Below are 25,471 nucleotides of genomic sequence, written 5' to 3' on the forward strand. Positions count from 1 at the left end.
CCTCTAGGCTAAGCTACCTTCTTGAAATAGATCTTTCCTTTAAGGATATGAAAATGGGGGTGGGAGGGCTCCGGGGTGATGCTGCCTGACAAAACGCCACCCCTACTCTGAGGACCCGCTCTGCGTCACCTGGAGGCCCACTCTTCCTTCCGCCCACTCTCCTCTCCTGGTCCCTGGCGCCACCTTGGCTTTCTTGACGTTCCGCTTTTTTCCCGCCTTTTCGCTCTTCCACAGCTGATTGGCTGCGTCCAAGCCCCGCCTTCCCTCTTTTCCCACCTCCTCAGGAGCTGACAAGAACTGGGGCGTGGCCTCAGTGGACGTTGGCCTGCCCGCCGTTGGCTGGTGGCGCGCGAGAGCCCTCCCCCAACCTGCCCTTCCCGGGGTCTCGCACCTCCCACCCGCCCGGCCCCTTTCCCTTTGAAGCTCGCGGACAAGGAGATACTTCTTCGGCGCATGCGCTGCAGCCAAACAAGGAGAGTAAAGGGGAAAAAAAAAAAAACCAGGAAGAATGCGCATGAGCAGTCGAGACAGGGCGGCACAGGAGAAAAATGGACCAGGCTCTGCGCATGCGTCTTAGTGCAGGCTGAAGCTGAACCTCAAGGGCCCAAGGACGCCTTCCTGCACATGCGCAGAAGGCTCAATGACAGTCGAGCGTTGGCTAAGGTGAGGGAGAGGGCGGAGGACTGCATGGTCCAGGGAGGGCGACCTTGCACACTCTATGTAGCCTTTCTGAGCATCGCTTATGCTCTTAAGGTCCGCCTTCAGCCCAGACCCCGCAGAAACCACTTGTAGCACCACAGAGTCACTGGGCCAGCAAAAGCACCCAGGACCTGAGACCTCTAAATCCCTGCTGGGACCTAGTCCAAAAGAACAGTGTGGGTAGGACGGGCAAGAGGTGTTAGAAGGCTGGCGGATGGATTCTGCGCCGTGCCGGGGGGTGGATGGCCCTTGGGAGTTGGGGCGTGGAAGTGGAGTGTATAAGCTTTTCCTCCGGATGACCTTTGGCCCCTGTTCATTTCCCTCATTTAGGCTCCGGGAAAAGGGTCTGGCCATGCTACATGTGACCCGGGGGGTCTGGGGATCCGGGGTCCGAGTATGGCCCCTGTTGCCCGCAAACCTCGGGCGCTCCCGGGCCCTGTCGTCGCTGCAGGCCAAGATGGGGGAGTACCGCAAGATGAGGAACCTCACGGAGCCCCGCGACTGGGCCCAGCAGTACCGCGAACGGTTCATCCCGTTCTCCAAGGAGCAGCTGCTCCGCCTCCTGACACAGGTACCGTCAGTCTCGGGTTCAAGAGCCGGGGGACTACGACTCCCGGCAGGCCTCGCAGCGGCACAACTCTACGTCTATAGAGGAATACCCTGGCGCCTCCTGGGAGTTGTAGTTCCCATTTCCTCTTAGAGTCCCAGGTGGGCGCGGGATGAGTTGGAAGGCTGGGGTAAGACCTCTGAGATGCATATGTAGCCGCAATTCCTGACTCTAGCTTGTTTTGGGGGCTTGCAACAAGCATTTATTGGGGCATAGTTTTTCCCTCTGCAAAATGGGGTAATCATCGTCATCATTACCATTCCTACTACCCACTGATAATTATGTCTGTGAAGCTCTTATTGTAATTGCTGTCACACTGTTTGAGCTGTCACTGTATGGCACGGTGCTAAGCATTTTTCACATATTACTGAATCATCAGAACAACCCAGTAGGAGAGATGCCACCATCATCCCTATTTCGCAAAAAGGTAACTGAAGCAGGAGAAGGAAAGGGATTTACCCGGGGCTGTGATGTAGTGGCTCAAATTTGAACCAAGTGGTCTGACCCTAAAGCAGGGTGGGGACTAGGCTGAGGCAGTAGGCACTTGCTTGACCCTTAGGGTGAATGTCTCCTTAAATTTTGCTTCATTTACCTCACCTGGTCCATCTCCAGAGCTTAAGCTCTTACCCAGCTGTGTTCATCACACTTGTCATTATTGAAGATCATCATTCATTCATTTAACAAATTATTTATTGAACACCTCTTTATGTGCTAAATCCTGTCCTCTGCTTTATCCACACACACACACAAATATATACACACATACATAAACATACATGTACATGTGGACACCCATAGTTGCGTTAAATTCTCACCATCGCTCTCTGAGAAGAGGGTGTGATCCTCTGTTGTTAGTAAGAAAGCAGGCTCAGAGATGTGAAGACATTGACCCAGGGCACCAAGGTAGGAAGCATAAAGAAAAGGTTGAATATGTGTGCTCTGGGGTCAGGCATGGATTGGAGTGTCTGATGGGGGTCAGGCATGGATTGGAGTGTCACAGTGGAGACACTGTGGCCCTCAGCAAGTGATGACTTCTCTGAGCCTCAGCTTCCCCCATTGAAAACTAGGGGTTATAAATCCATCAACTGCTTTACATTCATTCTCTGGAGGATGGCATTGTGCCGGCAAACAGTGCCAGGCACACAATTAGCATTGTGTGAATGTTGCTGAGTAAGTGTCAAAGCAGGAACTTGACCTTCTACGCTTCCAGCCATCTGTTTTTCACTATATACTGGGCTACCTTAGTTTCTTGGTCAGTAAAATTGACCAACCCCTTTCTACCTCCCCAAACAAAGACCCCAGAACTGTGATTATCTGTGTCTGGCTGCCTGGCAAAGAATTCCCATGAGGAAGGGGAAAGAGTCCTAAAAAGAAGTTTTGCTTCCTGGGGTAACAGGAATTCCACTCCAGCCCTGTGGAAAAGGCGGCTTTCGAAGAGTTCTCATCCCACGTGGACTTCTGCACCTTGTTCCACTACCACCATGTCCTGTCCCGCCTGCAGGTGAGGATAGGGGCCCCTCGGCCCTGTCATGCTTTTTTTGCTCATCTACTCTTTTCAGTAAAAATTGTCTGAGCACCTGCTTATTGCCTGGCCCCATTTTAAGCACTGGGGATTTGGCAGTGACCAGGACAGATGAAGCCATGCCCCTGTGGAGCTGACATTCCAGTTGGGGAGACAATAAATAAATATAAAATATGATGCTCAGGAGTGGTAAATGCGAGGAGGAGCAATGAAGCAGAGTGGCAAGATGGGAAAAGATAGGAGACTGTTTTAGACAGGGTGATCAGGGAAGGCTTCCCCGAGGAGGTGACAAGGGAATTAAGACCTAAGTGAAGACACGGAGGGAGCCTGGTAGATGTCTGGGGGAGGATGTTCCAGGCAAAGGGAAAAGCCACTGCAAGGCCCTGGGGTGAGAGTGTTGGAAGAACAGCAAAGGGCCCACTGGAGGGGAGAGAGGGTGGGAGATGAGGGCAGAGTGGGGATGGGGGTAAATAGTTCCTGGCTGTGTGCGCAGTGGTGAGGACTTGGCTTTGGCTCTAGGGTTGCTGGGAGCCACAGGAGGGACGTGAGGTGACTTGGGTGTTAACAAGATCCTTGTGGCTGCTGTGTGGGAGCTGACTTCAAGGCAGGGAGATCTGTTACAGAGGCTGTCATGTTTGCCCAGGTGGGAGATAATGGCAGCCGCAACAAGAGTAATGGCAGTGAAGTGGTGAAAAGTGGTCAGGCGCTGCTAATGGTTGGGAAGCATCAGCCTTTGCCTGTGTGGGCGGGGCGATGAGAGAGAGGGGTTGTGTGCCTCTAGCGGTTCTGGCCTGCTCCTCCGGAAAGGGGGAGCTGCAATTCACTGAAGTGCAGGAGATGGGGCAGGGGCAGTAGGCAGATCTGCGAGGAAGCTCGAGAGCTCAGTTTTGTACTTTGGAATTTGAGCTGCCTGTTAGACAGCCAGGTAGAGAGATGGACTCAAATGTGGAGTCTAGAGGTCAAGGGAGGGTCTGGGCTGAGAAGGAACCCTGGGAGGATCTAGATGGCACTAAATGAGAGCAACAGGGGGGTTAGCTGAGCCCTAGGGCGTGCCATCCTGGAGTCGGGAAGGGGAACTGGAGTCAGTGAGGGGGGCAGACAAGGAGCAGCCAGAGAGATGTGCAACCTCAGCAGAGAGTGGTGTCAGGAAGCCCAGTTCTCAGTGTCCCCCTCCTCCTCCCTAGGTCCTGCCTGTGTTGGGGGTCTCCAGGACCACCCTCAGACTCAGACTCTAGAGGGTTTTCTAGATGGACTCACAGAGCTCAGAAAAGCTTACAGCAATAGTTTTTACAGCAAAAGGATAACAAACGGAATCAGCAAAGAAGACAGGCAATAGGCAGGGTCCAGGGGAGACCAGGGGAGGGCTTCCAGTTGTCTCTGCCAGTAGAGTCAAAAGACAGCGCTTCATTCCCACGGCACTGATGTGTGACAATATCCACGGAGTATCATCAACCAGGGAGGCTCCCCCAAGCCTGGTGTCTAGGGTTTTTACTGGGGGTCAGTCACATAGGCCTGGAGCACCCCTGTGACTGACCTTAGGTGCTTGCTCTCCAGCCCCTTCAGAGGTCAGGCTGATACCACGTGGTCCAAGGCCTCACCATAAGTCCTGTTTTTATCATAAACTAGCTGGTGTGGCCCAAGGCCCCAGGTAAACAGACACTGTTATCGGGCAGGACATTCTAAGAGGTTAGAGGTTACTGCCCAGGACTGGGCAAGGGCCAGTCCTTTGCAATAGGCAGGGTTTGGACAACCCACGTCTACTGAGTTAGCCCTTTCACACTGCGCCCCTCCTGCAGGTCCCCCCTTTGCTGTGAATAGTAGCAGCAACAGGTCTTCAGAGCCCCTGTCGCTGAGCGCTTACTCTGTCAGCCCGTCAGCTCCTTCTCGCAACTGTGAGGGGCAGCTGTCGTCAGCCCCCCTTGCTGAGGCAGAAACCGAGGCTCCAGGGGGACCCAGGATGTACCCCAGGTTGCACAGCCCACAGTGTCAGAGCCAGGATTTGTGCCCCTGTCTACCTGCCTTCTTGCTCCTCCCTCAGGCCCCTGGGGTCTCTAGAGTCAGGGTTTTGTTTTTTATTTTTAAGTTATTTTGAAATATTTTTCATTATGTAACTACTTAAATATATAGAAATATAGAAAGAATGTACTGTGAAGATGCATATTTCCACTGAGACAGGAGATTTTAAACAGATGCTAAGAGGGGCAGGGTGGGAGCACCAGAAGGCAGGTGTGACACTCTGAGTGACCTTTTGCTGGTGACCTAAGTGCCTTAAGGAAGAGGCCTGGGGCAGGAAATGAATTAGAATAGCCCCAGTTCAAAGGATAACAGGTGATTTATTTTTGCCCCTCCTTTCCATCATTCATTCATCACTGAATTCACTCAGTGGATATTTATTGAGCACCTGCTTTGTCCCCTGAATGGCTCCAGGTCCTGAGACATAGTGACAAGCCCGAGAGATGTGTGTTATCTGCTTCCCGGGGTCACATTCTAGTAAGGGAGACAGACCCTCAACAAAGTAAAGGAGTGAAATATGTTAAGAGGTGCTAACTACTAAGGATAGAGTTGCCAGATAAGGTAACAGGATGCACAGTTTATTCATTTCCTCCTGCTGCCATAACAAAGTACCTTGAACCAGGTGACTTGAAGCAACAGAAATTGATTCTTTCAGGGTTCAGGAGTCCAGGAGTCAGAAATCGAGGTGTTAGTAGAGTTGGTTTCTTCTAGTGGCTCTGAGCAGGGTGCCATCCCACACCTCTCTCTCAGCCTGTGGTGGCTGCTGACACTCTTTGGTGTTCAGTGGATTGTGGACACATCAGTGCAATTTCTGTCTCCATCTTCACGTGGTCTTCTTCATTGTGCCTCTGTATGTCCTTTCCTGTCTCTTATAAGGACAATCTCATTGGATTTAGGGCCCACCCTAATCCAATATGATCTCATCTAGATCCTTACCTTAATTACACCTGCAGAGACCCTATTTCCAAATAAGGTCATATTCAGAGGGGACATGAATTTTTAGGGGACACTATTCAATCCTTGATACCCAGTGAAATTTGAATTTCAGATAAGCTGTGAATTTTTTTTTAAGTGTAATGCACCATGCAATACAGTCCCCAAATATTGCATGGGGCATACTTAAACTGAAAAATGGTTTGTTGTTGATCTGAAAATCACATTTGACTTGGTGTCTTTTATTTTATTTGCTTATTTGGGGCTAAATCTGGTAACCCAAATTCAGGAGGAAAATAAAGCAGGGGTGTTTTGCAATTCCAGGTAGGGTGGTCAGGGAGGGCTCACTGAGGGGGTGACATTTGAGCAGAGACCCGAAGGAAGCAAGAGTGAGTCATGTGGAGATCTGTGGGAACAGTAAGTGCAAAGGCCCTGTGGCAAAAGCATGCCTGGTGTGTAGGAAGAACAGCAAGGAGGCCAGTGGGGCTACAGTGGAGTGAATGAGAGTGGAGGGCTCGAGATGAGGACAGAGAGGGGACTGGGGCTAGATCCTGAGGGTCCTGTGGTTCACAGTGAAGAGTTTGCTTTGATTCTGAGTGAAGTGGAAGCCACTGGGAAGGTCCTGAGAAAAGAGGGATGTGACTTAGATTACAACAGGCACCGTCTGGCGGCTGCATGGGGAACAGACTAGGGGGTGGGGATAGAGGAGGTGAGCAGTGCTGAGACCAACACAGTGAGGATGAGGGTGGCTCAGATGCGGGGGGGAGTGAGAAGTGATCAGATCTGTTTGGAATGTGGTGCCATCAGGACTTGCTGATGGGATCAGCGTGTGAGAAATAGAGGGGTCCAGGATGGCCCCAGACTTGAGACCTGAGCACTTGGAAGGATGGCCTTGGCTTCCTGAGCTGAGGAAGATGGCCAAGAAGCAGGTCTCAGGGGTGGTTTCCGGACCCCAGCTGGGATACAGTGGGTTTGAGAGGATGCCTGTCAGAAGCCTGTGGGGGGGCTTCCAGGGGCCCAGAAGACATCTGGAGGGTGTATCAAGTAGGCTCTTGGCTGTGTGAGTCTGGAGCTCAGGGAAGATGTCCATTCCAGAGACAGAAATCTGGGAGTCCTCAGTAGACAAATGGTATTTGAAGATCTCCAAGGGAATAATTGAGGACAGAAAGTGGCAGCAGCCACCTTCATGAAGACCCAATGACATCTTTCATTCTTTCAGCAGATGTGTACACAGGGCCCCATGCCAGGTGCTGGGGCTTCAGGAGCAGTGAACTCGGGCCTGCACTCTGCCTTTGGGGAGCTGACCTCGGGTGGTGGGGACAGCTCTGGGTCACACACTCTTCTCCAGTGAATGGATGGGTTGAGATAGTGAACTCAGGGGGCACAGTCCTTGAGAGCGGATAACAAAGCTGACCTTGGTTTCTACACTGGGGTCTATGTGCAAGTTAGAAAAAGGCACCCCTTTCCCTATCCTGGTGCTGTCTAATTCCATAGTCTAATGTGACCCACATGTGGCTATTTATGTTTGAAATAACTGACATTAAATACAATTTTAAAACTCTACTCCTCAATCTCCTTCATCTCATTTGTGACCAGAGGCAACTTATTGGTTGGTATGGGTCAAGATGTTTGGATTATAGCAGAGAGTTGTATTTTATTCAATGGTGCTGTTCTGTACCCTTTATTTTCATCTGAAAGGGCGAATTTATGATAAGCATGTATAGGTCTAGAGGATCTACAATGATGCTTCTTAGAGCTACTACCTTTGTGCAGTGCACACCCTGCCCAACCATACAGGTGGCCCTGCTCAGCCCAGGGAGTGGACAAAGGCTTTTTAGAGTGACAAGAGAGGTGGAGCATGATAGAAGTATAGGACTTCAGCAATGGGAAGGGAAGGAGGCAGGGAGGGGGCAGGGAGAGTCTCCCTACAGCATGTACAATGTCCCATGCCTGAAGGAACTAAAGCTAGTGTGGCTGGTGTGGAGCGACCAAACGGGATTGTCATGTCAGGACCTTGCAGGCCACAGTACAGATCACGGTCCTGCTTCCTGAGGTCAGTAAGAGCCTTGGAAGGATTTTAGCTGGAGATTGACATGATTAGTTATATAACTCCTGATGTACCATTTCCTGGCTATGTGACCTTAACCCCTCTGTGCCTCAGTTTCCATATCTGTAAATGAGGATTACAAAAGTATCATTCTCACATTGTGTGTATAACACTCTTCAAACGGTGCCTGACATATGCAATTGCTATATAAACACATGCCATTATCATTTATTACTGTTATTGATGAAATCTTGGCTGCTGTGTGGAGAACAGATTGGTTGGGGGAGAGGAGGCAAGGGAATTTGGGGAAGCCATTGAGCAGGTTCCTCCAGGCAGGAGGAGGTGATGGGGTGCAGATGGGCCAGGGCTGGTGGGGAGGAGAGCTGGGCCAAGTGGTAATCTGTTCTGGAGGAGAATTATCAGGAGCCATTGAGTGAGGGAAGGGAGCAGCACGGGTCACTTGCAACATCCGGGTTTCTGGCTTGAAGCAGTGGTGAATGTGAAGTTCCTGGAAGGGACTCTGGCTTGCAGCAGATTATCTGATGAATGTAGACACTGCCTCCTCCAGCTCTGAGATACCCTCCGTCTCAAGTTGTAGTCCCGGGAATGGAATTTCTCAAGGTCACTCTGTGACTCTGCGAACATGGCCCGTGGGACCTGCTCTGTCAGCGTGGGCTGAAGGACTCAGGCACAGGCCTTAGCTGTGGGCCAACAAGCCCCAGCCATGGGGGTTAGTTCAGAAGAGGATTCGCGAGGCTCGACTCTCCTGCTTCACATCTCCTTGCTCAGTTGTTTCTGAGGCCCTGGGCCTTCCCACCTCCAAATCTTTGCTCAGGTCCTTCCTCCCACTTGGAGCACTCTACCGTCTTCCCTTCCACTAACTCAAAATCACACCTGGCCTAGACAAGTTGCTCCTTAAGGCTACTTTTCCCGAGAGCCAGAGAGTCGGGTTTATGGGCTTGTTTTATGGAAGGGTGACTTCCCTCTGAGGGTGTGCTGTATAGTTTGGGACAAGTCACTTGTCATCCTGAAACTCAATCTCTGCACAGGTAAGCTAGGTGCCTGGAATCTCACTCATTCATCATTCCACAACTTTTTGAGGGGGATTGTGGTGGGTGCCTAAGATGCAGCAGGCAAAGCAAGAGGCCAGTTTGCAAGGCCTTTGAAGGTGGTGGAGTAATTCTGGCATTTACTCCCAAATGCAGCGGGGAGCACTGGACCGATAGGGTGTGGGAGGCGTTCATAATCGAATTCAGCTCGTTATGACAGCCACGTGGAGAATGGTGTGGAAGTGGCAAGACTAGGAGCAGGGAGAGCAGATGCCCAGTGCAGTTTAGGGATGGAGTGAAGGTGGCTGGGATGAGAAGGTAGCAGCGGGGATGGAAGGGGGATGGAGGGGGCATGGGTTCAAGAGCCACTCAGAGGTTTAGCCAGTGAACCTGCTGGAGGATTGGATATGGGGATGATGATAAGAAAGGAATCAAAGGTCAGAGCATCTGGTGGATGGTGGCAAATTTCCTGAAAGGAGAAGATGGATGGGTAGACTTAGGAAGAAATGAAGCCCTCTCCTTGAGCCACGTTAGATATGAGATGCCATTAGACATCCAACTGGAAATGTCAAAGAGATCATTGCATATGAGAGTCTGACGCTCAGGGGAGAGGCCAGGATTGGTTCGGAAAATCGGTTTTGGAGAGGGAATCCAGAATGGTGGTTCGGTTAGAAGATGTGGATGCGAGGATGTGATCTGTGGGCTTGACACATTGGATTTGAGGTGATTGTGACATCCAAAAAAAAATGTCAAATGAAGAGTTTGGATTAGTTGGTATAACAGCTTAGCTGCTGTAACAAGCAGACGTGTAGGGTTAAAGGAGGTGGAAGATCATTTCTTTCCCACTTAACAGTCCTGTGGTAAGTGGGCCAAGGGGGTAGATGGCTCCATGCCACATGAGAGGAGGCTGAGGCTGCTGGGAGCTATAGTCCTGCACTAGCTCATTTGGTGCCTTCGGTGAATTAGAAAAAGTTACCTCTTTCCCACGTGGCTCCATGCCATTCTGGAACTCAGATTCCTTCCATCTTGTTGCTCTGCCATCTCTTTGGACATTGTCTTCATCTCTGTGTGGTCAAAACTGGGTGATGGGCAAAACAGTGCTCTAAGCTGGCAGAGGAAGGAAGGGAGAAGGAGTTCATGGGAGTAAGAAGTGAGGGAGAAGGAGTACCCAGCACTTCTGCCCACATCCTGTGGATGAAAACTTAGTCTCCTGGCCACGCCTAGCCTCAAGAGAGGTTGGGAAAGGTAGTATCTCTGGGCAGCGCCATGTCCGCCTTCTCTTCTGCCACTGTGGCAGAAGGAGAGGACCGGTGCTCATGCTCTGGAATCAGATATTAGGTCCAGAACTTGGAGGAGAGGTCCAAGCTGCAGATGTGAGTTGCACAGAGATACACAGACATGCACAGAGTGGTGTTAAAGTCACGGGAATAGCAAAGCAACTTAGGGCAAGCTGGAAGAGAGAAAAGGGGAGAGGGCTCAGAGTAAGCCCCGGGGTACCCCATCATTCAGAGGATGGGGCCTGAAACACCCGTAAGTGGACCCACAATCCCTCATGCTGTGCTCTAACCCATTTTTCTTTCTCATTCTCTCTGCAGGCCTTGTATGACCCCATCAACCCCGACAGGGAGAGCCTTGACCAACCTTTGCTCACAGACCCCCAGCGTCTGTCCAATGAGCAGGAGGTGCTTCGGGCTCTGGAGCCCCTGCTGGCCCAGGCCAACTTCTCCCCACTCTCTGAGGACGTCCTGGCCTACGCTCTGGTGGTTCACCACCCTCAGGATGAGGTCCAGGTGCCTGTCTTGCTGACCAGAGGCAAAACTCCCAGCAGGCCTTGGGGCAAGGGAGGAGCTTTTGGGAGGCTGAGGCTGCTGGGAGCTATAGTCCTGCACTAGCTCATTTGGTGCCTTCGGTGAATTAGGAAAAGTTACCTCTTTCCCAGGTCACTTCACTGCCATCTGTTGGAAAAGTGTAAGATACAGATATCCTTTGCACTAGAAACTTCATTGCCATCTGCCAGAATATTGTACTAATAAATAATATAAAACGCTTATCCTTAAAGTGAACAAAATTATCATAAAAATACTGATATCTTCCAAAGTTCCATATTTTAGTGATTTTTAAGATGTACTTTTTAAAAAATCATATCTTACTGTCTCTGAAATTGGGATGTGCCTTGTAAGCGGCAGTGTGACATAGTTTAATTGGCATATATTTCCTCTTTTAGTTGCTTCAGAAAATAACTGAGCCTCCAATCAGCAATCATATTACAATAAACAGATTATCAAAGTAACACATTGTATACCTTAAATGTATACACTGTTGTACATCAAATTTATTCAATTAAAAAATAATGGAGTATCTTAAAATCATTGGCATCTCAGTTTCTAGGAAATATAGTAATAAAGATGACTGTGATGTGAATGGTGCGATCTTAGATGGTATGCCCTTGTGCAGTATAAAACGTGAACAGCTGTATATGGCCACCCTGCCTAGACATTGGGTGATGATAAGCCTGGGAATGAGGGAAACTGTTGGGGAGAGGAGCATCTAATTGCAGTATCCCGTGCTCATGTCCCAGTCCATGCTCAGCCGCCTCTGCTTCCCTTGTGCCCCTTGGCAGGTGACAATAAATTTGGATCAGTATATCTACATGCAGTTCTGGGCCCTGGGCCAGCGAGTTGGGCAGATGCCCCTTAAGTCCAGCGTGGGCTCCAAGCGTGGCTTCTTCACCAGGTCGCCCCCTGCAGAGAGGTGAGGTGGCCCTTGTTCCCCAGCTGCAGCGAGAGGGAGCAAGGTTAGAGTCGAGAGGGGACCGACAGGTCAGTGTCTGGACTGGGGTGTCTGGGCCCTGGGTGGGAAGTTGAGAAAGGGTGGGGTGGTGAGTCATCCAAATGCTACCCTTTCTTTGCAAGGGAAAGTAAGAATTACATTTCCCAGGGGAAGAGATAAAGTAGGGGTACATCTCCCCATTTTCTGAATGAGGACAACTGAGGCAAAGAGAGGGAAGGCCACGTTCTGAAAAGCCACAGCACAGCCAGGATTCTGATAAGCATCCTATTTTTAGCAGAGGCTATTCAAATAGAGAGAGACATACACAAATTCAGGAGAGCCAGATCTCACAGTCAGCCAGTGGGCCTGTAAATTACCCAGTCTTTCTGGAAATCAGTTTTTCAAATATGGTCACAAATCCAAAAAAATAAAACTCAACTAAAACCAAAGACAAAAGCATCCCCCCTCATCTCACTTAAGCCAGTAATTCCACTTCTAGAAATTTATTCCAAGAAGATATTTATGCTCTCATATGGTGTGTTTTAATTATCTGTCGGTCATGCTGCACTATAAGCTCCACAGAGGCAGTGACTGACTCATTTTGTCTCTCCAGAGCTTAATAGCTCTCCCTTGGCACTTAGCAGATACTTTAAAATATATGTAGAATTTGAATTGGAAAATTAATTAAACAAAATAATTGTATACAGCTCTCATTTATCAAGCATATATAATCAGAAGAAACCTAGGTGTCCAATAATAGATATGAGCATTATTTAACTAATCCCCTATTGTTGGACATTTACCTTACTTCTGATTTTTTTCCTTTCACCATTGTTAAGTAGCTTTTAATGTGAGTTTGTGACTGAAGAGCCAGAGAGTGTCCTGGGGTTGGAGGGGGCTCCTTGGGGCAGTCCTGACCACCCCACCCCTCTGTCTCTGCCCGCCAGGAGATACTTTAAGCGGGTGGTGCTAGCAGCCCGAACGAAGCAGGGGCATCTGGTGCTGAAGAGCTTCAAGGACACGCCCTTGGAGGGCCTAGAACAGCTGCTGCCTGAGCTAAAAGTGCGCACACCCACCCTGCAGCGTGCCCTGCTCAATGTCACGCTTTTCGTCTCGGGCATGGTGTTGTTTGTCAACGTGGGCATGGTGGTGCTCTCAGACCTCAAGGTGGCCACCTCCCTGCTGCTGCTGTTCTTTGCTGCCTTCATGGGCCTGCGGGCCTCCAAGGTAAGAGGACCTCTAGCCATGCCTCCTGGGTCCCTGCTTCTCGGTGTTCAGCCAGAAGGTCAGGCCACCATATAATTGTTTATTTCATGTGTTATTGCTGTTTTACGCTGTACTTCATTCCTTCCCTATTTTCCCTTCCTTTGTCCGTCCCTCCTTCCTTCCTTCCCTTCCTTATTTACTCAACACTTTGGGCAGGTTTCTCGGAATCTCTGTGCTTTGGTTTCTTCATCTGGAAAGTGGGAATAATAGGGAGACCCACCTTGCAGGGTGACTGTGAGGATCAAAGGAGTGAATCGACAAAAAGCACCGGGTACAGTGCCTGGTACACAGTAGGCACTCTATGCGTGGGCACAGCCAGTCACTGAGTGCCTGTTTTGAGAAGCACTTTAGTGACATGGTGAGGGATGTGTGTTTTAGAACCAGACTACCTGAGTTTGAACCTAGCTCTTCTGTCTTCTAGCTGTGTGACCTTGAGCAAGACACTTAACTTCTCTGTACCTCAGCTCTTGCATCTGGAGAGCAGAGGTGCCAATGGGACGTAACTCATAGGGTTGTTGCGGGGATTAATGAATTAATACACATGTGGTGCTGAGAACAGAGCCTGACATAGCCCAGAGGTACTATATGAGACTTAGCCATTACCATTATTATGATTATTAATTGGGCTATGGTTCCCTGAGTCTGGGTTCCCTGTCCTGGCCAGTTGTCATTGTCACCAGGGGAGCTGTTCTGTAAATGCAGCCTCCTGAGCTCCAGCCCAAATGGACTGAATTGGAAACTCTGGGACTAGAGCCCAGGAAACTGTATTTTTAACAAGCTCCCTTCCTGATTCTGCTACATGTGATTGCAGGACTGCCTCATGACAGTGGCATAGGTTGTTTGCCATCCAATGAGCTGTGGCCAAGGGGAGGGGTGGGGGCTGACACCCAAGTTGTACTGCATGCGCTGTCTCGAGGCTGAGTCGGCCCCGGGGGCTGCCTTTTACTGATTCTCCCCAGGGTTGGCACTGGCCCCAGGAGTGTGGACCTGCATGAGGCGTCCGTTGTACCTGATCATTCGCTTGCTGGTTCAGTGGTTTTCAAGCTGTTTTCAGCCATCCCAATGGGCTCTTAGGAAGACTGGTAATAAATCCGGCAGATAACAGCCAGGCTGCACTGGCTGAGAGGGTGAAGGGCTGGGGCCGGGGCCAGCTGGTAGCAGTTCCTGCCTAGGACAGGGTTCAGGTGGGATTTAGAGGAAGCTTTGAAAGGGAAGGATTGAGCCTGGTGGAGAAGGGGCTGGGCGAGCAGAGCGTGGAGGATCTTGGGGCTGGAGTCCAGGGTGCATGGTGGAGAAGTGAGGCCCCAGAGGGTGGCAAGGACCTCAGATGCCAAGATAGGGGCCCTGGACTTTGTCCTCAGGGCAGCAATTGCCATGGAAAAGTTGTAAGCAGGGAGGGAGAGCAGGCACCGCGGAGGACAGAGTGGAGCAGCGAGACCAGAGGCAGGGAGGCTGGTGAGGGGTGTCAGCTGGTCTGGGGAGGACACTGAGTCCCAGCCCAGGGTGGACCATCTGTCCTACCTCTAGTGCCCCCAGGAGCCTCTCAGGCTTTGAGCGGCATAGTTTAAAACCCAGTTCACTAGTTAATTCAGAGCACCCATTAACATTTTCCCATGCCTGGGCTGAGCATCCCACTCTTCAGTGTGGGTGCTCCCCAGCCCCACTCGGCTTGTTCTCTCCCATGTGTCAGTCACTTCCAGATCTCTGTCTCCATTGCAGGCTCCTCTCCCAGTCTCCAAATCCCTGTCCCCACCTGCTCCCTGGACATGCCCAAGCCCTTCCCATATGCACTGCATGCCCACTGAGCTCAGCTGCCCTCTTCCCCTAGCCCCTGGGAGGCTGATTTCACTGCAGGACGCCCATCCCTTTCTTCCCCCTCGAAGAGCTCATCGGCTTCTGTGGTTTCTGTAAGCAGTGCTCCCTGCTCAGCCAGGAGCAGCCAGTTGAGGAGCAGCCCTCCTGGCAGGCCCTTGGCACTCACTGCAGCAGCATCTCCTCCACACCCACTCTTCCTAGTTCTCTGTGCACGGCCCCCCGCTCTTTGGCTCGACCCCAGAGTGGACTCGCGCCGGCCCCCAGTCTATCAGTGCTCAGCCCATCCTTCCTGCTCCAGGGTAAACTGTCTCATTCCACATGGGCTGCATTCAGAGGGGACAAGCAGGAAGTGAGAGGGAGAAATCTTTAGGGGCCAGGCCAGGGAGCTCAGACTTTCTGAGGGCACTGGGGAGCCATGGCAGGGCTGTGAGCCAGGGAGGAGCAAGGTCAGCTCTGTGGCTGTTTTGGGACAGATTGGAGGGAATGAGACTGGGGTGGGAGGTGGGGGGGCTAGGGTGCTGCAGTAGGTGGGTTGGAGAAGAGGGGTAGGGCAGGAGGACAGGGCCGGAGACTGACAGGCTGGTGAGGAGGGGTGAGGATGGTGCCAGGGGTCTGGCCTGTGACTGGGTAGATGATGGGGCTGCTCTGATGTGGAGCCCAGGGGAGAAGGACCCAATAGAGTGGATTTGGGTGAGGGGAGACACTACAGTCAGCGGAGCCGTGGTGAGCGTTGAAGGTGGCAGGTGGTGAGCCCTTTACAGGGAGAGGTCTGGCCTCATCTGTGTGCCATGGACTGGCATGACCTGCTCATTTAACAATTGAGAATTCAACTCCATAAGCTGCACAGAAACAGACACAAAACCTGGTGTGTTTTTCATACCTGACAGTGGCTAACACATGCAATTCCTGCATCTTACCTTCAACCAAAGAAACGGCGATTTGTTCCAATACAGGGACATAAACGGACTGTGCCAGGCTTGTAAGAAGAGACTACAATCCATACACAGCCGTGTCATTGGTCCTGGGCAGGTCATTTCAGCAATTTTCAGGGGTGTGTTGACTTCAGAGGCATTTCACCTTATATCTCTGTGTGATGGATAACATTATGGGCAGGCAACGTGTACAATTAAAAGGCAGGCAGCACCCAGCATGGGGTGAAGATGAATATTCAATAGTAGCTAATGCTTAAATGCTTGCTATGGGCCAGGCTCAGCGCCAAGTGTCTTAACTGTATTGACTTCCTGAGACCTTCCTGTTATCTACCTCATTTCACAGACAGTGCTATCCCAGGACTTAGGTCTTAGTCAAGGGATCATAGTTGGTAGGGACAGAGTTGGGACCGGCTTCCAGGACCCAAAAGCCTTGAGCCCACTTTGCAGGTGAACGGAGGAATGCGGTGGAGGTTTTAAAGGTTTTAAGTGGTGCCCAGAGGGTACCAGTGGGGTCTCATTTCCCTCCTTAGGGACACCATGGATGGGGAGAGAGATCCTGGTGAGGAGGTGGCCAAGGGTGAGGAAGGGGGCAGCTAATAGGCAGCTGGGCCTCAGACCTGCCCTGCCTGCCATTCTTTTTCCCTTAAAGTGGAACTTTTGAGTATTTGCTGTCTGTTAACATTTCTCTTTACAATTTAATATTTAAAACCTTTTTTTCTTATTCTGGAGAAGTTCAAACAAATGTAGAAATAGAACAGTATGATAAGGCCCCTCACGTCTGCCAGCATCCACGTCTGCAACTAGCAGTAGTCAATCGGGTTTCATCTAAAGATCCCAGCTCTCCTCCCACTTGGATTATTTTGAAGCAAACCCTAGACATATCATGTGGAAATACTTTAGTATGTGTGAAAAGATAAGGACTTTAAAAATCATTGTAACAAAAATTTCCAAGGCTAAAATTCCTATCATCTGGAAATCCTTGAACAAATCAATTTCATCCGTGGCTCACATGAGCAAGCCACAGAGTGCAGCTGTTGCTGCAAGCTTGGTGGCCCCAGAGTCTCTTGTGGCGAGAACCTGTGTGTTAAAAACAAATACCGAGGCCCAGGTCCTGGGGACCCGAACCGAAGACGTCGGGGAAGGACCCGCGAGCCCGCGGGGCGACGTTACCTGCGCGAGTGACTGAGGGGTGTGGGAATGGGTGGAGGCGTGGGGACCCAGCGCGGCCCTGCGTCTCCGGGGTCGCCCGGCTGAGCGCGCGCGGGCCGCTGTCCCGCCTGCAGATGTTCGGACAGCGGCGCAGCGCGCAGGCGCTGGAATTGGCGCACATGCTCTACTACCGCAGCACGTCCAACAACTCGGAGCTGCTCAGCGCCCTGGCCCTGCGCGCTCAGGACGAACACGCCAAGGAGGCGCTGCTGGCGCACAGCTTCCTGGCCCGGCGGCCCCGGGGCGGGCCGGAAGGTAGGAAGGACTTGGTCAGGGACCCCTGCGCCACGAGGCCCCGCCCCACCTCTTTGCTGCTCCGCCCCGTCCCGCGACGCCAGGCTCTGACGTGGCCCCACCTGGACAGACTCCACGCTGTCCCCACAGGGTCAACACTGCCCTCAGTCCCGATGGCTCCGCCCCAGTGAGACATCATCCCCAAGCTGCCCACTGCCTGCTCTCAGCTCTTGCTGGTGAACTTGACCTATTTTTCCAGCTGACCCTCCTTAGACGGAACCCCTGAATCCAGTTTCCGGTCCTGACGGATGCGATCCCTCCCAGGGGTGACCTCTCTTTCCTGACCTCAACCTCCATAGAGATGTTGGATCAGACTTCCCCTGTGGCTTGCCTCCCGTCACCCCTCCCCCTCCCTGCGCACTCCTTCCTAGGCATAAGACCCTTGTCTCCCTCCCAGGTGGTCTCCATCCTGACAGGAACCCCCACCCTTCCCTGAATGAGAGTCCTGGCTTGTCTCTGGACGAAAGTCCCAGAGCTGGACCCTCCTAAGTCTTGTCCCACTCTCTTCCTGTCCCCAGGTATACCCCAGGCTTCTCTCAAACTCAGGCCCCTCATATTCTGCGTCCTGAGCCCTCCCGATGCCCCCTCCACTCCTTCCCGTTCCCAGTCACCTCTCAACACCTGCCTTTCCCCCTGCAGAGACCTCCCAGTGGCTCCAGTTGGAGGTGGAAAACTGGCTCCTGGCCCAGTCAGGCTGCGACGTGGCCTTCAATGGAACTCGGGCCCTGGCCCACCTGCAAGCCCTGACCCCCGGCATCGGGGTGTTCCGGTCCCCGGGGTTTCCCAAACTGGATCCATTGGCTTCTGAGCACCCCCAGGCCGCACCCAGCAGAGACAAGCCGTGAGCACACCTCTCTGCCTATCCCAGACCCTCCACCTGGTTAGGAACTAAGCCCCGCCTCTGCGACAAGCTGTCAATCATAGTTACTACGCTTTGCCACTCCCCAACTTCCAGTTACAGGAGATCACTTCGTTACATTGTATTCTTAAAGCCAACAAGCAAGGCAGCCTGCAGTTACTAGGCCCCCTACTTCTGTTGAACAGCCATTCAAAGCTTTTTGACTCTGCTTATATTCCATCTCTGAGTTCCACAGGTCCATAAACACCCAAACGTGGTTTGACTGCGGTGGGAGTGTCAGCAAATCACAGCTGTTCAGCTCTACAACCACCAGGCACAATCATAATCTACCCTCCGAGGCGTAGATCACTGTCTTTTTAGTCTGTTTCAGGCAATGTGCCATCATTTCAAGAAGGCAGAGTCCCAGTCCACAACCAATGAGAGCTGTCCAGCCCTCCTCTCTGGCAGACCGCCAATGACAGCTGCTGGGCACTGTCAACCTTGGGCAGTCCGTTATCGCTGCATAGAAGCAACCAGTTAGAATTTCTAAAGGAAACCTGATCTTTCAATTGCTACTTACAAGGCAGGCTATCTGGTCAACTGCCGATCAGCTTGTCCAGGCTGAAGGGCTTGGGAGTCACATTGGGCAGAGAGCTGTGGATCTGGAGGAACCGGAGACCCATCCTCACCCAAAGACTCACTGCCACTCAGGCCCCAACAACCTCAGGTGCCTTTCCTGCCCAGGTCCCTCACCCTTTCTACAGAAACTACCTCAGTCTGGATCTTCCCTCCACCAGTGGCCTGTGCAATATTTATTGGTATATCAATATCTCCCCCCTCTCCCAAATAAATCATGATTAATAAGTTTGGGTGAGTGGATAGCTGCAGGGGTTGGAGAGAAGGAAGGCATCAGAATTCTGGAAAGAATTTGAGTGTTGGGGGATCACATTTGTGTAGGTCCTAGGCAAAGAAAGCCATAATCCTAGAGAGAAACTGGGTTTGTGGTTGATAGAATCCACTGGCTGTAGGTCACAGAAGAGGATCTTAGAGAAGACTGATTACTGAGGAGAGGTCCTGGTTCCCAAAAAGACTGGTTCTTGTGAGCGAGGGAGATAGGGTGGCCATGTGCAGTTGTACTGAATGTTCACTGCACAAAGGCACACAACCAGGGGATGGGTGGGTGAAAAGCCCTACCCCCACACCCTACATGTCCTGGTGGGGCTAGTTAAGCCTGGAGAAGTCGGGGGGATGCCATGTGTTTTTACTAAGGTGTCATTATGGGCCATAGGGAGAATTTGTGGAGGGGAAAGAAGAGGGGTTGGGCTCTAGGGAGGGAAGGAGACTGACTGGGTTCTAAGAGGGAAATTGAAGTGTCTTCCCAGAGAAAGGGTCAGAGAGAAAAAGAGCAAGGAGAGGACTGGAAACCTGCCCTCTTGGCTCCTCCCCAGAATTGTGCGAAGGTCTAGACTCAGAGGAATCCTGAACCTTGGGACAGGAGGACCGAGGGCTTCGGGTCTGTGTAGGGCGAAAGCAGCTGGGACCCCAGGCCCCTGCCTCCCGGGTGAGGAGGTTCTGGGGACCTGGATCTGGACCTTCTGAGGGTGGAGCTGCTGGTGCTGGGGGTTGTCGCAGGTTCAGGAGAGATCAAGCGTGAGCAGCCAGGTGCCTAGAGGAGGAAGAAAGGAAAGGAGGCAAAGCAGGACACGTGGTCAAACGGTTTTATTTTCCTGGGGACGAGCAGAGGAGGAGGGGGAGCTTCTGGATGAGGCCGAGGGGCCCTCACTCCCGCTTTCGCAGGTGGATGTAGATGATGCCGCTGGCCAGGGAGAGGGGGAAGGCCACCCACGCCAGGGCAAAGCAGTATCCGAAGCTGCCCCCGGGCGGGTGCTCTGCCAAGATCTCCCGGGCGTGAATGGCGTAGATCAGCGCCCCAGTAAACACTGCCACGCCTGCGGAGAGACGGGAACCCTGTCAGGCGGTACCGCAAGAAGACTGCATTTCCCAGCACCCCTGGGCAGAGAGGCCGCGGGCAGGCCAGGGCGCAGCTCCCCTGACTGCTGGGGGTTGTGGACTGCGTCCCCAGCGCCAGGCAGCGAGGCTACTACAGACTGGCCTTGTTCAGTTTAATCTGTCTGGGTCACCTTTACTCCTCCAGAAAATGGGACTATAATATGAGTGACATAATGTAATATAAATGAGTAGTTATCCACTCATTCATTCATCCGCTCAAGGAATATTTCTGAGTGCCTTTCTACAAGCCAAACATGCAAATAGAGAAGTTATAATACAAGAGAGTGGCTTTGCAGGGAACCTAAGATAACGTTCCTCAAACTGAGGCTGATGATTAACTTAGCCCTTTGCACCTAAGTCAAAAAACTGAAAAGTATGTAAAACTCTGACATGTCTGATACACAGTAGGTCCACCAGAAACAGCAGCTGGCTGCCATTGTAAGACCACTGCTATTAATGTGCACATTTCTCTCTTGGGGTATTAATTAGCTACCTATCTCTGCCCTCCCATCCTTGCGATCTAAATTATTTGCCCATCCCATCTTCCCCAGCAGTAGCTCCTTAGTGCCAGCTCCCACATGATTCAGAGACACACACTATAAACCGCCATTGAGTCAATGAAAACTAAATTCCTGTAAGTCCATAGGGCAGAGAGGTAGCCGATGGGGGCACCTGAGGTGTCCTCAGGCTGTTGAGAATTGTTTTCTTTCACCAGATGTCTGCTTTCAGGGTTCCCAGCATCCCAACAGGCTGCCCCCTTTCCCTTCAATTTCCCAGGCCACAGTGCTTACTGGTGCAAAGCTGGCAGAGGCCAGTGGCATAGAAGAGTCCTCCTCGCCTCATGGTGTAGAGCTGGAACATGAACAGGATGAAGGATAGACAGCAAAGGATGAGGGAAAGTACCATGAGGACCTGCACTGCCTTCAGCCAGCCTGCATTAGGAGGAGATAGATACAGAAGTCACAGCAGGTACAGGGGTTCAGCTCCACGTGCTCATCATTTGCCACTCCTTCCCCTACCCCACCTGCCAATTTAGAGCTATCCAGTTTTAGATACTTAGGAGTATCACTTATATTGACCCCAATCCCTGTAACTTTGCTAAATTCCAAATTCTAGAAGCTGTTTTGCAGATGCTTTTTCTACACAAACCTTTCCGCTGGGAATAGACACATCTTTACTTCTTCCTCTCCCATCTATACGCCTTTTATTTCTTTTTCTTGCCTTGTTGCATTGGCTACCTCCAGTACAACACTGATTAGAAGTAATGAGAATAGAAATTCTTGTCTCACTCTTAGGTGAAAAGCATTTAATCTTTTACTTTCTTTCACTTGGAAATTTAGATGGGTGTGGCTCCTTCTCTTTAGAACTCAGATGCATCTGGCCCTCCACCCACCTCCTCTAGACTTTGAAAAGATTTCAGCCCTGTCTCTTTAGAACTATAATGTGGTTCCCTTAGAATTTGAACAAATTGGTTCAAGCCAGCCAGCCATTCAGAACACCAGTCCCTTATCCTTAGAACTTTAGAAATAAAATCCTATCTTCTCAGAATCTTGGGAACCTTGAGAAATCTAAGGATCTTTCTCCCCATTCCTTAAAACCTATAGCTTGTGGTCTCCACTCTTTCTGAATCACAAGGGAGGGGAAATTTTAGTCCATCCTCTTGAGAGCATGAGCATATTATTCCTCACCATCCAGATAGACGGGTCATACATCAGCCCCACTCACTCAACACTGGGAACCAGACCTGCCCATTCAAACCTCTGGTGGCTCCTAATCCTTGGTCCCAGGAGGGAACTTGGGGTTACACGTCTCCCTTTCAGACAAGTCCCTGATGTCCCTTACCATTCTCACTGACAGTACTGCAGGCCCACGTTTTGTTGTCATTGTTCCACGTGCAGTCATACCAGAGATTCAGGGACTCCTTCCCAGGTAAGGTCCACCAGGACTGGGATGGACAAAGAAACAAGGACAGAGTTAGGAATGGAAAGTGGGTGGGGTCAGGGAGACTGTGGGAAGGGTTAGGAAAAGGAGGTGCTGGGAAGGAGCTGAACTGGGGAAAGCCTGAATTTGGTAGGAAAGGGGTGGGGGTCCAGGGGAAAGGGCAGGATGGAGGCAGGAGAGGCAGAGCTCAATAGTGTAGATGTTAGGAGAAAGGGGTGGGGCCAGAGGGACTTGCCAGGAGAGGCTTGGAGTATCACTTATATTGACCACAATCCCTGCAACTCTGCTAAACTCTGCAGGAAAGCAGGAGGCTCTGGTGCTGTTCCCAGTAGACTTACCTTGTCCAAAGTGGCCACAAAAAGCAGGATGAGAATAAGGATGTGCAGGGCGGAGACCACTAGCAGGAGGAGTGACATGGCTGCGTGGAAGCCTGGGGTGGGGGACGTCAGGAAATGGCTGTCTCAAGAGGTTGGCACAAAGGCAGGTGAGATGCTGATTTCTGGTAGAGAAGGAAGCCCAGTCTAGATTCCAGGGAAGGAGGAGGGGGCTGGAGGACTCGCCTCCTGAATTCCCTAGGGGCTGGAGAGGGCCAGGAATGGACTCTTGGGCTCAGGAATGATTAGGACTAGCAATGTGGCTCCTGTCTCCGCAGAGGCCTGTTTCTGGGCACCTATGAGCCAGAATATGAAAATTCAAGTTGAACCCCTTCAGATTCATCAGAAACTGGAGGCTGCCCCTGGAGACAGGCATCCTTGACTCACCCCACTCTTCTTCTGGGGTGGGAGGGAAAAGGGGATGGAGTGAGTCATCTGGTGACTCACCCCACACCCCCCCTTGCAGCCAAGCACCAGGGAAGCCCCAGCCCTTGGCTATGCCCACGAGGTCCCCACCCTACCCTGCTGCCAGACTGGTGCCTGCTGGACACCTTGTGGGGGAAATGGACAAGATCCTTGTTTTGGGGAAAGAGGCCTGAGAAGAAGGAGCCAGCCTCCTAAGACCCTTCATGAAGTGCTCAGGAACAGGGAGCTGGGGGTTCCCTGGAGGTGGGGTGTTCTGCAAAGCTCTGATCTCAGGGGAGAGTGGACAGTCATGAGGAGACCCGTCAGTGCCCAGGAAGGGGGGGACTGGGGGTTCCCTGGAGGTGGGGTGTTCTCATGCAAAGCTCTGATCTCAGGGGAGAGTAGACAGTCATGGGGAGAAACTGCGGGAAGGTTTCTGGTGGAAGGCTCTGCTGAGAACCCCAAAAATCTTGCCCAGCCCCACCCCTTCCTGAATCCCCACCGCAAGTGCTAAGAAATCACTTCTTAAATTAGAAGGATTTCCGTGGAGTCTGAGAGTGGGGGGTCGCTCCCAGCCTGGGGGTCCTTCCCCAACAGCTGCACTTCCAAGTGAAGAACGGAATCCTAGTCCGAATAACGGACTGGAAACTTACCGAGAACGGCGGAAAAAGTCCGAGTAGGAGTCTAGTCCCTCGCTTGGGCCTCCGCGCCCCGCCCTCCCCTCCCTCCTTCCACCCTCTCAAGGCCCCCGCCTCTCGCCGCCGGCCTCCCTCCCTCCCTCCCTCGCTCCCCCTCCCCTCCCGCGCTCTGCCTCCCAGTCCTGGAACCCCTTTCCTCTCTCTGTTTCTCTCTTTTCTCTCTTTCTCTCTCCCCACCCCTCTCTTTCTCCTCCGCCTGCCTCTTGACGCTCTCCTGGCCTCACCGCCTATACCTCCTTCTCTCTCTCAGTCTCCTAGTGTCTCTCCGCTCCCCTCAATATATACTGACCCTTTTATACCCACCCTCACCACACCCAGCTGAGGTCTGCAGCCAGAGGGAGGGCCCAGGCGCTCGGGTTCCTCATTCTCTGGGCTCCCACCCACTGTCCCAAGACAGGCATCTTCTGAGGCCCCCTCCCAGGGTTGAGCTAAGAGGTCCTTGGAGTAAAGGGAGCACGGGGGGCTCCAGGGTGGGGGCGTTACTGGGTGGGGGGGCCAATTCTAAGGCCTCTGCTCTGCGTCTGGTCCTGGGACCGGATGTCTTCTTCCCTTCGTGGGGCTCAGGACTGGGTATTCAGAGGGATGGGACAGCGGCCAGATTCCTGCCATGTGGAGTGCGCCGAAGTCTGATGGAGTTGGCCTCGGAAGGGGTGAAAGGTGGGGTTCGGGGGATGGGACATGGGGGAGTGTGAAACTCTAGAAGAGGGCAGGAGGTGGAAGTTAGGAATCCCAGTGCGAGGACCCTGACCAATCAATTCAATTCTGTGAGCTTGGTTTCCTAACCTGGGTGGGTATAATACTACCGATAATATTGACAATATACTAATAGTGATGATTATAGTTCTGATACTCATTCTAAATAAATAAGGTAATACCAGTACACTAACACATCTAACACGTTCATTCCTTTCTTCATCAAACACTTATTGAACATCTATTATGAACGAGGAGTTAATAATGAAGAAAACAGGTGTGACGCCTACTACCTAGTAGTGGGAGACAGACAATACAGAGAAAACATCAATGAAGAAGATAAATTCCAGATAGTAATAAGTACTTTTAAGGAACTAGAGTAGCAGAGATAATGATGGCAGGACAGTGGAAGGGGACCTACTTTAAGCAGGGTGACCAGCAAGGCCTCTTTGAAGAGGTGACATCTGAGCTGAGAGGAGTCATCTGAATGCTGGGGGAAGAGGAAGTACGGAGGCTCCTGTGCACAAGCTCCGGGTTTTTGGGAAGCAGACAGAGGGCCAGTGGGGCTGGATAGAGGCAGCTAGAGGGAGTGGCGGGAAGGGCGATCACAGCGCCCTTGAAGACCAGGGGAGGAGTTTGGATTTTATTCTCAAGCAGTGGGCAGCCACTGGAGGGTTTTAAACAGAAGTGCGGTACCAGGGACTTAATTCTAATAATTATTACTACTTATTCTTGGGGAGGGTATTTATTACTTAATCTGTATGATAATTATTATTCACCTACGTACTTGGTTCTCTTGGAAAGGCTGGTTGCTGGTGAAAAGGGATGGGCAATCAGGTGTCCAGGGTCCTGACAGAAATTGAGAACTGGAGAACTGAAATCCTGGGTTCCTGCAAGGGATGGGAACTGGAAAATGGGATGTCTGGGTGTCTGATGGGCCAGAGCTAAGGGGAGGGAGAAAGGTTGGTCATCTGAGATCTCAGAAGGGGTGAAGGGTGGGCAGTTCAGTGACTGGGTGGGTACATAGACCCTGGAGTCGTACTGGCTGGATCTAAACCCAAGCTGCTTACTCATTAGCTGTGAGTTGGCAAGTCACTAATAACCTCTCATGCCTCAGTTTCTTAATCTGTAAAATGGGGATAACAGTAAACACATTTTAGGGTAATTCTTAAGAGGAGTGCCTGGCACATAGTAGGCACTGTTGTATGTGCTTGTTATATCAGGCATTGGGTACCTGAGTGAATTCGTGCTGGGGGACCCTAGTTCATGCTATCTAGGATTTGCAGAAGGGTCCCCTGGGCCCCAAGGCTAAAGAGTTGGGAGTATAAAATGAGGATCCCCAAGGGTGGGGCATAAG

General features: G+C 51.6%; 2 protein-coding genes across 4 annotated transcripts; one reads left to right on the forward strand and one right to left on the reverse strand.

Moving 5' to 3' along the window:
- The first annotated feature begins 537 nt into the window (after positions 1 to 537).
- On the forward strand, positions 538 to 18,858 carry TMEM143 (transmembrane protein 143). 3 transcript variants are annotated; one of them, XM_036885630.2, is made up of 8 exons: positions 538 to 663; positions 1,030 to 1,270; positions 2,703 to 2,807; positions 10,466 to 10,660; positions 11,491 to 11,621; positions 12,587 to 12,866; positions 16,936 to 17,116; positions 17,795 to 18,858. In XM_036885630.2, exons 1-8 carry the CDS (start codon positions 641 to 643, stop codon positions 17,998 to 18,000), a joined length of 1,362 nt encoding a protein of 453 aa, XP_036741525.2. In that variant the 5' UTR covers positions 538 to 640; the 3' UTR covers positions 18,001 to 18,858. The 3 variants fall into 3 exon arrangements, 2 of the variants coding, with proteins under 2 accessions (XP_036741525.2, XP_036741524.2); XR_005024809.2 differs by lacking the exons at positions 538 to 663; positions 17,795 to 18,858 and adding exons at positions 680 to 879; positions 13,865 to 13,987 and having other exon boundaries at positions 16,936 to 17,074; XM_036885629.2 differs by lacking the exon at positions 538 to 663 and adding an exon at positions 683 to 879.
- An 839-nt stretch (positions 18,859 to 19,697) lies between these two features.
- Positions 19,698 to 23,521, reverse strand: EMP3 (epithelial membrane protein 3). Its single transcript, XM_036885632.2, has 5 exons — positions 23,377 to 23,521; positions 22,283 to 22,443; positions 21,846 to 21,948; positions 20,795 to 20,935; positions 19,698 to 19,942 (listed from the first exon to the last, which is right to left on the reverse strand). Exons 2-5 carry the CDS (start codon positions 22,358 to 22,360, stop codon positions 19,773 to 19,775), a joined length of 492 nt encoding a protein of 163 aa, XP_036741527.1. The 5' UTR covers positions 22,361 to 22,443; positions 23,377 to 23,521; the 3' UTR covers positions 19,698 to 19,772.
- Between the last annotated feature and the right edge of the window lie 1,950 nt (positions 23,522 to 25,471).

The sequence above is a fragment of the Manis pentadactyla genome, chromosome 15 (genome assembly GCF_030020395.1).
Source record: "Manis pentadactyla isolate mManPen7 chromosome 15, mManPen7.hap1, whole genome shotgun sequence".
NCBI classification, from domain to species: domain Eukaryota; kingdom Metazoa; phylum Chordata; class Mammalia; order Pholidota; family Manidae; genus Manis; species Manis pentadactyla.